This window comes from Aythya ferina (genome assembly GCF_964211825.1).
Source record: "Aythya ferina genome assembly, chromosome: 8".
Classification (NCBI taxonomy): Eukaryota; Metazoa; Chordata; class Aves; order Anseriformes; family Anatidae; genus Aythya; species Aythya ferina.
In genome coordinates, this window is record NC_140304.1 from 25479677 (window position 1) to 25494341 (window position 14665).

The 14665-nt window shown below is 37.9% G+C and overlaps 1 protein-coding gene across 3 annotated transcripts in view; it reads right to left on the reverse strand.

Moving 5' to 3' along the window:
* Nucleotides 1–14665, reverse strand: part of SPATA6 (spermatogenesis associated 6) — a 43031-nt gene continuing 28366 nt past the window's right edge. For all 3 annotated transcript variants that reach the window (XM_084527657.1, XM_084527658.1, XM_084527656.1), the window contains 3 exons: nucleotides 12423–12522; nucleotides 9661–9749; nucleotides 1–5986 (listed from right to left, as the gene is read on the reverse strand). In XM_084527657.1, coding sequence (XP_084383783.1) covers nucleotides 5806–5986; nucleotides 9661–9749; nucleotides 12423–12522 — 370 coding nt within the window. In that variant the 3' untranslated portion in view covers nucleotides 1–5805. The remainder of the gene's footprint in view (nucleotides 5987–9660; nucleotides 9750–12422; nucleotides 12523–14665) is intronic.

Below are 14665 nucleotides of genomic sequence, written 5' to 3' on the forward strand. Positions count from 1 at the left end.
TACAAGCGCTGTATAAAATTTTAATTAAAAACTGGTTTTACCCCTCAACGTGAATATACAATATGTTTCACAGATGGATTTCATATTTAAGTATTATCCAAACCAAAAACGTAAATGAGACAAATAAAGCCTTCAAAAATGGCACAGAGGCTAAAATGTATGTAAACACTAGATGACTGTGGTGAAAACAAGGCAAGCAGGGAAAGCAACCTCTTAGCAAATGTTTACTACTGGAGTACTGAATGAAGCAGTTCATGCACATAGCCTTAGTAGCAACACAATTAACTCAACATCCCAAAATTGAAGTCGGTGTGACAATACAAATATAAGCATTAGAATTTACCACCATTCAGCAACATAAGTGGTGCTTTGGTTACTTCAACACATATTTATAAGTTCCACAGGTTGTGGGGTACGCTGATTTGTTTACCATGAATTATCCATAACCCATGGAAAGCCATTCACCAAACATCTCCCCAGATTCACCCTGACTTTCAACCTCCTACGCCCACCCCGTGTGGTCCTGTCCATTCAGTGGCATCAGTGTTTGATAGTAGAACAAAGTTTTTGTGCTGTATCCTCAGGTTCTGTAAATCTTTGTGAACCAAAAGAGACCTTGCTTAGCAACAGCAGGCTCCCTCCCCTGAAGAGGTAGAGGTGAGAAGATGGCATCTCATGCAGAGTTCTCTGTCAGAAACAATCACCCAGAACTGAACAGAAATATGAAAAGAATCTCCACGCTGATAAAGCAAGGAGAAGGATTACTGTTCCTCCATGTCGTTCAAACAAATTATCACTGCACTTCAGAGTTTCTCACTGAAGACAAACAAGGAATAAACTGAATGTCTTTGGCAAGCCAACACTGCTAACAGAGCTACAGCCTCAACTTCTAAGGGGTTTGGTTGACAATGTTTTGAATTCCGTGGACAAAGCAGTAGAAACTAACAAAAGCATTGGGGTTTGTGTTTAATTGTTCACTATATAACAGAAACAAGGATATTAGATGCTCTTCATCACCTCCCACAACACTAGTTTATTTGTTGAAACTCAAAGGAACTGGGCAAAGACTGGCTCTCTGCTGCTACCAGAGACCCTCACCTACACCAGATATAATTTTTGTTACTGAGGTAGCTCATTAAGATCATCCACAGAAATGCTGTTCTCTCTTAGATTCAGTCGTTTTCACTACAAACAAGCAGTGAAGAAGCTAATTTTTCACTCATTTAAAAGTTTCCCCAAATTTCTTGCCTCTTAAATCTCTTGAGAAGTCAGCATCCTGCTAATGATCACTCTGTAACAGTGAAGTAATTAACATCATGGTTGGCTTTCCTATGACCAAGACATTACATATTATAAGATTTACAAGATTCTTGCATAGTTCAGTGTTCCAGAAAACAATACTAAAAATGAGAAAGATCAGAACTACATAATGTAATACCTTGCAAACAGACTGAAAAGGCAGAGACTCCTTCCAACTTACTTTCTCTGACAAACCTACAACACACCACAAAAATGCTTCCACTGTCAAGTTGCACACACCTTTGTACCCCTTACTTCCTAGGAAGAGGATGAGAACAAAACATGACAGATGTTAATAGTGCTGGTTAGCCTTCTTAGAAGAAAGTGCTAAAACATTAAGATTACAAACAAACAAAGATCAATTAGTATGAGTTTAATGAACCCATATCATACAAGAGACATAAGCTGATTAGGATATCCATGGTAAAGTCAAACTCCTGAAAGCACATGTAGTAAAGTAGTTCATTGTCTTTTTCAATAGTTTCTTAAATTTATCAGGTTTCTATCTTGATGAGATTAAGACTTGCTTAATAATTGTCTAATTAAAAAATAATAAAAGTGGGAAAATTAAAATAAGGTCTTTTTAGTAACCTGGAGATGAGATGGGACTTTTCAGCCAGGCTTCCACAAAATAATTTCTGTAACATTCACTTCAGGATCCCAAAGCACTTTACAGTCATTTAATTAAGCTTCAGTGGAGCACAAACTCCCCATTTTACAGCTGAGGTAACAATGAGAAGGATTTTAGCACAGACTATTAATTTAACACTGAGCAGAGGTAGAAGTTCTGTTATTTTACCCCCAAAACAGGTTCCCAACCTCTATAGGTAATTTCTTTCTCCACTCACCATTTTGGCAACCCCCTAAGCAATAGTAAAATTCAGACATGATGCACAGTCTAAAGAACAGCACTCATCATCTAAGCCTCTCAGATCTGGGCTATGAACACTCTTGTCCATCTATCTCACAAAGCTGTTCCTTACTCTATCCATCCCTATGCCTCTTGTCCCCAGCGGACCAATTTAAGCTTCCTTTCTTCTTGTTGAAAACTTTGATAAGGCAAGTCATTAAAGAGTTTGACATTTTTGCCTTTAATCCGCAACAGGTCAATGACTGAGTGATTTCCAAAGCAACTATTACTCAGCAAAGGATTTGGCATCCTACTGAATGAGTAGACAAACTACCTGCCTACTGAGCCATCCCAAGGTCCTAAGCTATATAAAGTGATCTATAGGAGAGAGGAGAGGGAGCAAGTTGGAAGCAAACTCTGATTTATTAAAACGAGTCATTAAAATATTACACTGATTGCATACTGCAAGCAACACTGGATTCTGCAAAACATTTGGTGAAAATACTCATGGGTTGTAATAGCTTGGGGAGGACAAGAGAAAGAGAGAGACTTGATAGAAAGTGCACTAATTCTCTCTTAATCTAGCCCATTATTACTAGACTCAAGTAGGTAGCTTTCCTTCAGAAGGTAAAACGATGAGTGTGGAGTTACACCATCCCACTGTCACTAACAGACCACTTTGGGGAAGGAAAAAAGTGGGAATGAGCATAAAAAAATGCTATTTAAAACTCCACTCAGGAGCCTAGAAATGTGCATTTGATAGAAGTGATTTAAATTGTATTAGAAGGCAAAGTGCACTAAACAATTACAGTTTATTACTACACTGCTTTGCTGCCTGAACCTATACTTATCACACACTGCAGTAGCAAAGGAGCAGCAGTGCTCAGTGCACTTGAGCTATATGCGTATTAATAGAAGAGGTAGCTAAGGAAACAGGGAAGGGGCCAAAAGCTTTAAACAACCAAGTGGCCTGAAGATTTTATGGACAGATAGTGTACTTCAGGACTTAAGTCACATTTCATAGAAAAAATTTCCATTAACTAACGGGATTTCCAGCACATTGCTTGGAAAAGCACTGTGCCATATCACAGCATATAAGCTGTGGAATGACTCTGACCCAAGAGGGAAACACATATCCTGCAGCAGCTGACTCAAAAAGACGTACACACCATCTCCCTCTGCAGCTGGAGCAGGGCCAACACTCATGATCTATCTGCTTCATTTGTTGCTACACTGCCTTCAAAGGCTTCAGTGACAATATTCATGCTGGTCAGAATTCAATATATGACACTTTCTTCTTTTTCTCCTATCTAGTTTTAGCCTTCGATGGAAGAAGAAAGGTTGCCGTATTACTGTATGCTTTGCTTCTTTAGTTAGGGGAATTAAACAATATACCCCCCTGCTTCTGGACCCCTCAGAAATCTTACCTTGGTTTTCTACTTTGGCCTCCAACCTCCCTCATGTCTTGAATTCAAGGCAACTTGCATCCTTACTCATTCACACACACAAAAAAACAAAGCCTCAGCATTCAGCCTCCTACACGTTGAGCTAATTGGATTAAAGTTTGCAATGCTGGATTGCCAAGGAGGGAAAAAACAAACAGTACTTCCCTAGCATAGAATGAGATGAGGCCAAAGGGGAGAACCATCCTTCAGAAGACAGTAACTTTCATTAAGCTGTGACACCAGCAAGGGCAAACACAGATAATATTGAATGAAAACTGGGTCATCATGAGAAGAACAGCAAATCTTTAAGGCTCAAACACATACAGGAAACTGCAGCAACTTTCAGATTTCAGATTTTAATTTTAAGCTAAAAGGTTGGAAAATCCTCTCTCAGAATATTCTGTGCCTATTTAGGAACCATTTGGATATATTTATTTTCATATGCAGCAAGAAAAACTCTTCCTTTATGGACTACTAAAGAGTAGTAACATACTAATGAATGCATACCAGGTACTGGTAGCACAATACAGCCATCATGCCTTCAGTGGCATGGCTTGGGTAAGTTTTATTTTGCAAAACTGCAAAAAAAGTATACTACTTCATAGCGTGCCTCAACACTTATCCATAAGACTGTGCAGCTAATGCCCTTTGAAAGCAGTAATGTGCTAAATGGCATCAGGGACAGGAAGTTATCAGTGTTAATCCACTTCAACTGGTTTAACTGCTACAAGGAATAGAAATGTCTATATGGAAGACACTTCCTCTGAGAGTCCCCTTTCCTGAAACAGAAGCACACAGCCTTTCAATGTGCTTTCCCACTAGCATAATTGCTCACCAACTGCTTTCTCAAATCAATTATGTTGTCTCAGCATTAAAGGATAGAAGGCAGAGTAGACCAACTTTTTGTTTATCTTTGCATGCTGGCAGGTTACAGTCAGATGTTCTGCCATCTGTACTGCAAGCTTTATCCTTTATCCAATCCTAACAGGTAATATGGCATTGGTGTAACTGAATCTGTTCGCTCAGTCAGGGAAGGAGCCAGAATAGGCATTTGTTTCCCCCCCCCCCATTCTAAAAGGAAGCAGGAGATGGACACTCTTGCCCTTTTAAAACATTCTGCTTTTCAATAGATGGGCAATTTGCCCTGGTCTGCTAATGTGGGATCTGTTCAATGCAAGGCTGAAAAGGTTCCATCCCTGGGGAAAGCATTGAACTGCTGATGAACATTTGGTGGCCTTTAGCAAAAAGGATGCGATTTTTGCCAACAGGATCCCAGCAGGCTGGGAAGGACAGGCTCCAAGTTAGGTGGGATTGTGATGCAGGAACTTCAGAAAGCCCGTACTGGGTATACAAGCTTGCTGGCTAGCTCCAGTCTTTCCCCCTCCCCACTCATTTCCTATCTGTATTTTTAAAAATCACAAGTATAATGGTAAATGTCATGACTGCACTCAAGAAAACCTAGAAACTTTCAAACACATAGGGTATGTGAAGACAACTTTTCTTCTGATACAAAGATCTGGGTGTGTTTCTTTTAAAATTTGACATTATTTGAAAATTTGTGATTAAAGGTGCTTGAAACTACTTTGAAAGCATATCTGTAGGTCAGTATCAGAGTTTTTTTTCCCGCTTTTCTCAAAAATAAACAATCCAAACCCAATTTTCTAGAAAACCATTCCAATTCCCTCTTTCCCAGAGCAGACGCTTTTATATCAACACTTGCATTTGCCTCCCCCTCAGACACCCTCTCTGAACACTAGGACATATTGCTTCTTCAACCAATTCTATTTATGTTACTGAACAGATTTAATTATTTAAATAATAATTGACTGCAGCTGAAACCTGACTTATGTCAGGCAGGAATGTCCAACAGACCTATTTGTCTTCAAATGACTATTTTCTGATAGTCTCAAAGGAGCAACACCATCTTAATTAACTGTGGAGGGGCTTTGTACTTTTTTTTTTTGGCTTTGTACTTTTTTTTTTTTTATTAGGGAGGAGGTGTTGCTCCTGATAATGATGCAGGGGGTAGTGGGGTGCATATGGTTCTGCTAATAGCATTCAAGTGGCAACCCAGGCCAAAACCCCATTTCTCCAAAAGCCTGCCCAGACATAATTATACCTTAAAAATAGAGTACAAATATTTGTCACATAAAAATTGTTTTCATAAGAAATATCAACATTGTGTACTGTGCATTTCCAGCTAGATTGCTATCAGGAGTGTGGTTTTTGGTCTGAAACAATGCCAGAAGCTTTTCGGTACATGTTTCTGTATATTTTCTCGAGACTGTCTTCAAAGATTGCTCTGTGAGACTTCCCTTTGTATACAGCTGCACGACTGGACCAGTATTCACTATTATCCAATGGAACAGTGGTGTTCCGCTGCACTGGTGAACTGTCAACACAAAGAAGATATAAAATAATGATCAAATCAAGATAAGAGGAAACAGACGTACAAATCCAAATGCAGAAGCAGAAACCCAAATGTAAAGCTGCTAACCACAGATTACCTTTCAAAGACAGAAATAAAAACTGCACTGCAGCTACATCTAAGAAATGGAAACCCACCCTACATTATTCATTCACACAAATTCTCCCCCACCTATCCTTGTGGACTTGGCAATACCTCCCAAATAAAAAGAGAATTACTTCTAAAAGAGCATGCAGTCATTTTGCTGTATTTTGACAGGCAGTGTGACTAGGCACTGAGCCTATGCAAGAGCAACACAGTAGGATTGCTGTGTCCTTTGAAGGTCAAAATGTAACCACAAGCAGCTATTTCAATATGAAGACAATCTATCAGAGGTATATTAAATTACTGTGGTTGCAGCTGTAAAGTGGCCTATCGGAAGCATCTTGGATTAAGTATTCTACGAAACACATTATGATATAATGGCAATCGGGTGTTCCTTCCCCACCCCATCTTATGTGTCACTGTTTTAATACCAAACACAGTCTCATAGTTTAGTTGCTTTGAGATATTTCCTTTATCTATAAAGTGAAATTTATTCTCTGAAAATCATTGCAAAACACTGCCAAATCTGAAGTGTGTATAGCTAAACTTCATGATTGTTTGCTTCTCGAGACTTTCAAAGAAAGAGATTGTGTTATATAACGAAAGGAGTTATTTTACTGTAATAAAGTATGAAACAGATGAAAAATCATCAGCAGAAAATGACTACTAAAGTGACATTTTTCACATCTGCTTGGAGATTTAGGCACCTATGACACTTAAAGATTAGAACTGAGTTATCTTCAGCCTTTCACAAAGGCTCTCAGTCTACAAAAAGAAACCAAAAATATGAAGCTTGTGGTGACCATCTTCCCTTAGGAAATGAAATACATTTCACAGAGATGTATATAACAAAATGTAAAACTTATCATTTATTAATCTACTATGGTCAAACCAATCCTCAAAACTTTGTCCTCAAGTTCATATCAATAAACATGCATGACAAGAAGGAATGCTTGTGTCAAAGGACACACAAATATAGTTGCAGCTAGCTCCATTAAAACATAAGGTTTTCATTTTAAGAAGGGAAAATGGTGAGGTAAGAAAAGGAAAATCAGCATCATCGTTTTTTTAAACTCACATTTCCAAGATTCTCTCTCTCCTATAGAAAACAAAAGTAGTATTATGGTGGTATCAATCTATACCCCATAAAACAACCAAATCTCTAAGTGACTCCAATATTAAAGAGGAAGAAAGGTCACCTTCATGCTTTTCAAAAAAATAAAAATAAAGCCCCGACATTTTAAGTCAGTCAACAGCACAAGGAAAATTTAAACCTGCTTATCATCCTGGAGAGGGTGATCTGTGCTCTACAGCTTGGACACAATGAAACCAACCTACCAAACAGCAAAATCAATAGAAAAGTTATATAGGCCTGTGTTAAATGTAGACAAGTCAATACTCTGGAGACCCATCAACAGTTGAACTTTTACCTCCTCCTTTTGGCAGTTTGTGTTACCTCAGTTCTGACTAAGAATTTTCAGTCTGACAAGTAAGCCTGGCACTGGGAGCAGCACTTGCAACTACACAATAAGCAGCTTTGCATCATTCTTCTTAGAATCCATTTCCTGTACTGAGCCTTGTACTTTCATTTCCTACTAAAGGCAGAATCTACATAGAGACACTCAAAACCCAACCATTTAGGACTACAGTAAAAAAGTCTCAAAGAACAATAGCAACTTTCACAAATTCCTAATGCTGTTTCTGAAAAAAGAATTAAGTGTGTGTGTGCATGCATTTCCCATTAGCCAGACCTTGCACATGAGATGTTTAGCACTAGTGTGGACATAGATACAACCAACCTAGAGAAGAGTCCCTCTCCTATCTCAGCTGGAAACCAACTGACAACCTGAGCTAAGCAATCTGGGAATTACACTCACAAATCATATTAACAGCAGGATTTCTGCACGCAACTCCCTGCTCTGAAATACCTGTCATATGCTTTTGTTCCGTCATACATCTCCTTTAAGAGTCCCAGAAGTTCTTTTCTGAGTGAATCATATACTAAATATTTCACAAAACATGGACCTTTTCCTTGCTCCCAGTGGTTTTCAATCATCTGCTTTACTGCCAACATTTGGTCGACAGTACCATGTCCTTCTATGAACTCTTTCTCTGTCCTTGTATCCTGTTTATGAGCACTGTGGCAAACACTTGGCAATCAGACTGTCCTCGAGTCTTTTTATTTCTCACCCTTCAGTGAATGGGATTAGTGCTGCTGGCCTCTAAACCCAAGGACCGGTCCTTTCCCAAGCTGAGTGCCACATTTTATATCCCCATCACTTCTTGATTCTCTAGTATTAGGATTTGTTTCTTCTTTTTTCATAGTCTGCAGTCTCAGCATCAATCTCAAACTCCCAAAGCTGCCTCAAAACAAAAACTTGCACTTTCTCTCTCAGAAACATCTCCTACACAATTTAATTGCAGCAGCTGTCAGGACAAAGGATAAGGTAGCAAAAAGGCTACATGCAGAATACAGGACCAAGCACAGGAACAGAAAAACTAACAACTTCACTTTCTTTAAAAATCTAAGACTTCCTAGATCCCTTGAACAGCAGTGACCACAACTTACAGGAATTAAAAAAAACAATAAATAGATGAACTCTTTGGAGTTTACTAATCTCAAGCAGAAGTTTACTATGCTATGCATAATGAACTAACCCTCTTTTTGTTGGTATACAGTGGTGATTTGGGAAGCCTATGTTATAAAATACTGTATCACTTTAATTATTAAAATATATTTTTTTTTTTAAATGTCAAACAATCTCTAATTTAGCACCACATTTCTAGGATTTTGTCTTAATATAAAGAAAAATGGAGAATCCATACAACCCTAAATGCTTTGCATTGCTTCATATCTTTCTTCGAACAAGTATCCCAAATGTTCTACAAAATACTGTGCACATACATAGAGAACATCAGGACTGATAACTTCTACTACAGAAGTCAAATACCAAAACATTCTGTGTCTTAAGTAAATATTCAAATAAAAACCTAGATATGTGAGGAGCACACACTATAATTAACCCATATAAACAAGGTTTTCAAAATGTCTTCTGAAATACAAAACACCGAATCACTAGACCATTTATGTATTTGCATTTTTTTTTTTTTTTTTTAAGATGCTTCTCTTTTACAGCATGTGTTTTGGAAAAAAACACACCCAAAAGCCTTATTACTAAGTAAGTTTCAATTTATTTTTGCATTCCCATAATTTTAATGAAAGATCACCAAATAGATATTTTTAAAGTTACGTGTACTCTCTGGCTTATAAAATCCAACAACTACTGCCCATGGATCATTTTTATGACCAAGCCCAGTGCTAAAATCAGAATTTTATGAAGACTATACTGACAGTTCCAAACACCATGAAAGGTATGATGATAATTAACTGTATTTTGCTTTTAGGTGAAAAAGCTTGCTAGGACTAACTCCTACGGAAGCCTTTTCCCAGTGCAATATAACAGCTCAAAATAGGAAGAGAAATTTTTAGCTAAATTTAAAGGGCAATATCGTGAGTATGACTGTTCTCTCCTGGTCAGAGAGAAACTCCATACCTGCTCTGCAGTTCACTCATGGATAAGTGTGCTTTATGAGAAGAGTCTCTTGTCTTAGTCATGTCTCCTTTTGATGAGTTACTTTCATTCTAAAAAAAAAAAAAAAAAGCACACCAGAAAATCAAATTCTCATTACCTTGGTTTCTGATTACAACGATCTCATTTCAAAAATACATTCTTTCCACTTAGAAAACTATTAAAGTGCTTACATTTCATGGGGGAGAAAGGGACAAAGTGTAATGAGCCAAATGCCATTTATGAACACTTTTAATTAAGTTCAGCACAACTCAGCTAATATTTTTCAGGTAATAAACTGGAAAGAATTTCTAGACATTGTAGATCTAAAGAACCATGCAGACAGCATAAGCTTCAATAATCCCCCCAAACACGTGGGTTAAATACTATGAAACCTACAAGAAACAAAAGGAAAGCAGTGAGCAACAGAAGAGGGGGAAAAGAGAACCAAAAAAGAACCCTAATCAATTAACAACTTTTGTAATGAGCTACTGTTATCCGTATCGTGGATTTTACCAAGTAGAAGCGTTTCTATCTATCCAAATACATCCATGCCATACACAGGGCTAAGAACATGCTTACCCAACATTAAAAATAAGTTTTAAAAATATACCAAAGAATCCTTCAGCGGCATTCTTAACGGTTGCTAAGAAGCAATCTGACCTTCGAAATACTATCTAGATATTAATAAACCCATATTTGGCCTCTTAAGTAAGCATGAAACGAAACAATTCATTTAAAGCAAGCCAGTTGCCCACCTGAGACAGGATGGTAGAAATTCCATCCACACTCAACCACACTCAAGCTAATGTGGATGGAGAAGACACTACTTAAGAGATGGTATTAAGTGATGCTTTTAGCAGAAGCTAATAGCTGCAAAGATCAGTAAACAAAATCATCTTTCACACTACATCACAAATAATTGGAAAAAGAGCATGCAATTAAAATAATTAAACTTGTTGGTAACACAAAACTTGAAGAAAAGACAGTAAAGACAGTGGTAGATGGCAATCAGATGCAGAATAAGCTGCATAGCAGGAGCATGGGTGTGAAAAAAGCTAACAATTTATTGTGGTGAAATACAAAGGTAATGTGTGTGTTTGTAAACAGGAAAACTCTTCCTTCAACAGTCACAGACTATAAAGCACCGCGTAGAGGAAATGGGGTACAGTGGTAAATAAAACAGCAGAATTTGCCTGAGGCAAATTATGTTCTGGAAAGCAAAGAACGATGGAAACATTATGATACTGTCAGAATGTCACAGTGGAAAGCTACAGTGGACACCCTAAGGAATCTGCAGCAGAGCTCCAGTCACACTATTTTTACAGAGCACTATGGAAACTAAATTTTGGAAAACACAGATGGATGCTTCTGGGAATGGTTGTTTAGCATTATGTTCTTTGGAATAGAAAAGAGTAAGAGATACTTTGTAAACTCCCAAAGTTTGGAAGAGGATCCAAACCGGAGCCAAAAATCTACTCACCCCATTGTGTGCACTTCCTTTGCTACTCCCTCACTTTCAAGATGACCCATTTACCTCATCCATCCACTGCGTAACAATGCAGCCTGGATTTTGGGCCTCAATGGAAGTAGACCTGATATTAAACTAACTAAACAGGGAATTCAGAGCCAAGGTTCTTTGGTATATCATGCTTCAACAGACTAAGAAAACAACCTTCTTTTACTGCCCCAGACGTCTGCCAGGAGTTTACTGTAGTCTCTGAAGTCATTGCCTCCCAGCCAGTACAGTTCAAACATCAAATTAGTGTTACATCTACTTTTTCTGCATTGAACTTTGAGGTGGGCAAGGCTCTCACACTCTTCATCACACTTCCCACTGATGTAGTAAACTCTGGCAGAGGGGTAAGATGGACAGCTGGGGATGATACTGACTTAAAACTGCAGCAACCTTTGAAGGCAGATTTCTGTCAACATTCCTTTTTCTACAAGGAGAAACTGAAGCAAAAGATCTTTCCCCACTTTGAGTAACTCATCTCTCTTTGAACCGATCAATAACATCGGTGTGGTAGATTGTCAGACAAAAATAATTTCATCAGAGCTCCTTATCTTAATCTTACCTACTCACATCCTTATATCCTTTTACCTTACCTTTCCTTTACCCCCTCTCACACTTAAGACCCTAAGTTCTCTGCAGATGGACAATCCTGTCATTCAATTTGTACAACGCTTTGCTCAGGGAGATACTGTGCCACAACTGAGTTTCTCAAAATCACAGTAGCAAAAACTGCTATCTGACTAAAATTACACTTCAAAATTCCATCAGCCTCAAGGACAAAAATATTCTGGTCCCAGGCATGGCCTCATTAGATTTCATCGAAAGCCACATAATTAGGAGGGAAAAAAAGCACGCATTTGAAGCATAATATTAGCTCTACAAACAGCTGGACACAAGCAGCTGTTGATGTGCAGCTGCACAACATGTTAAGCCCTTCATGTACTTTAATAGAGCTCCAACATATTTTTTGGTTAAACTGAAAGCAGGGGAACCAGATAAAAAGAAAATTTAATTGTCCTCTATATCCTATGAGGAGGCCACCTGTCTCTAAAGGGTCCACATGAGGAGGCCACTGAAACCAGCATGAAAAAGTTCAGCTTATGTACTGAATTCCCATTTCTACAATGAAGTTTGCCTGAAAAGACATCATAACAGATCCAAGACTGTAAGCACAATTGTCTTCCTCAACCATCTTGGAGAAAAGAAAGTATTTAGTTTGAGTCAAACTTACAAATACTAGGCGCTGTCTAGCACTGTGTGTCCTTAAGATATTTTTCACTCTTTTATGGATCTCATCTCCATTTGCTGGTGGAGGACAATGAGAGTTAAATCTGCAAGAGGAAGAGGAAAAACAAAGAAATATTTCCTTGTTGAAAAGCTCCAACTTGCTTTTCACTCTGATTTTTTTTTTTTTTAAATTATGAAGCATGCATTACTTCTGTCTATTTGGAACATATACAATGTCTGGATTTGATTCTTTTTGTCCTCTGGGGTACAAGTAAAGAAACATTTTGAAGTACTGCATAAACAACATGCATCCACAATTCCAGTATAAGATACAAAGCACAGAAAATGTTGATGATTTTGTAACTTGAGTAATATTTCTGTAATGCCTGTATTGTCCCTACAGAACAGAAAAGCTATACAGTTATTCTATTCCCAGTGATCAGGCTTCATTTTTCTCTTTTTAAAGGAAGTATTACACACATGAAATTCTTTTCACTGAAATAAATCAACAGGAAGATAACCCCAATGTGTGCAAACAGGAAAGCCTATGGAGTTCAAAAACAGCAAATTCACAATCTTTATTCCACATGATGGAAAGTTGTGAAGTTTACATTAAAAAACAGGTAGTTTCCTTGATATGGGTGATTTAAAACCCAATACTCTGAGATTTTATTCTTTATTCTTTTATGTTTTGCAGCACTTCCACCCCCAGTTTATACAAAAAAGCCTTCAATCTTCTCAGCAAGTTCAGAAGCTGGCAGAAATTACCTAATAGTCTGAGAATAACTACTGATAAGGGAGGCACACAAGATTTTAAGAATAGGATAATTTACACGCCAATCTCCAGACTTTAGTACACTCAAACATGTATTATCAAAACAAACCAACCAACAAATACACAGATGAGATCAACATCTAGAATAGATTCACTGGAGAAAAGGGAGCGTGAGATTGCGTAAGTAAACTTTTCATCCGAGTGAACAGAAACAAGGCACTAAATCAAGAATGTGCATCTTCACTTCAATGTTTCCTAACATCCAAGAAGTTGATTTGCATGAAGAAAATAAAAAGTCATGATATGTTTTTTATTAAAACTCATGCTAAGATATATATGGGTCACTAGCCAAGCAGCCAGCTGTAGATCAGCCCCAGATTCTGTAATTTGATCCAATGGAAAAACACCCAGCAGCAAGACTGGTGGCCATACTCTGGGTGGATTACGAGCACAAGAAACGCGGACAGTCTTTAATAGTTGGCTTCACAAATTCAGTGCAGCAGAGAAACATCATGACTCTGGACCTTGCTTCTACATGGGGCTCTGGAGGGGTTTGTGGGACTGGAAATGCCTTTTGATCTTTACTCTCCAAGTTTATCACACTCCCTGACCCTCTTCCCTCTGAAGATCTCAGCCTGGTCATATCAAGCTTGGTTTACCTTATCTAACTTCCAGAAAATCTCATTACTACTAAGAAACAGTACAGTTCCTTCCAAAAAGGACAAACCAAATATACATTGAAAGTCTTAGTCCAAAACATGTTACTTGGCAACATGAAAAGTAATGGAAACAGGATCTTGAAAATGGGAAGTGCCAGGCTGACTTGAGTAATGCAGACAGGGCTGGGAACACCTTAAAACCTTTTGGATGATTCTTTCTGTTATCAGAGATTAAAAATGTGCCCCGAAAGTGACTAATTCTCTCCTTTCACATAAGCTTCTTCTATTTTCTTGTACCTAGTTAACTTACACACATTTATTATTGCTTACCTTTCCAAAATCTCTCTAAACAACCCCAATATTTTCAGCCCATTTATGAGTTTCCTTAAATCAAATCATCCATTTCTGAATGCTTCTGTTTTTCTCCAATAAAGGATGCCAATAAATGGCAGGATATTGGAAGAATGAATCATACAATCTATAGGGGGATGTATTTTCCATACTTCTGATGGCATTTAACATTGCTGTTATAACCAGCTTTGTGAAAATCCTTGCCTGTAGTGACCCACAGATGAACATTCATATTAGAATCCTGAACATTTACAATTAATTTAAAACCCAACAGCACGTATGGCAAATCCATATTGTTCAATTCTTTTGCATACTAGAATGTAATGATCTGTTGCATTAAAAGATCTCATAATTTTTCCGAAAAGAAAGGAAAGCGGTTTGTAAATTTCTGTTGAGAGAAAAGCACTGTCTTTAAAGAAATAGAGGCCTAAACCACTTAACAGGCAGGAATATATATTTCCT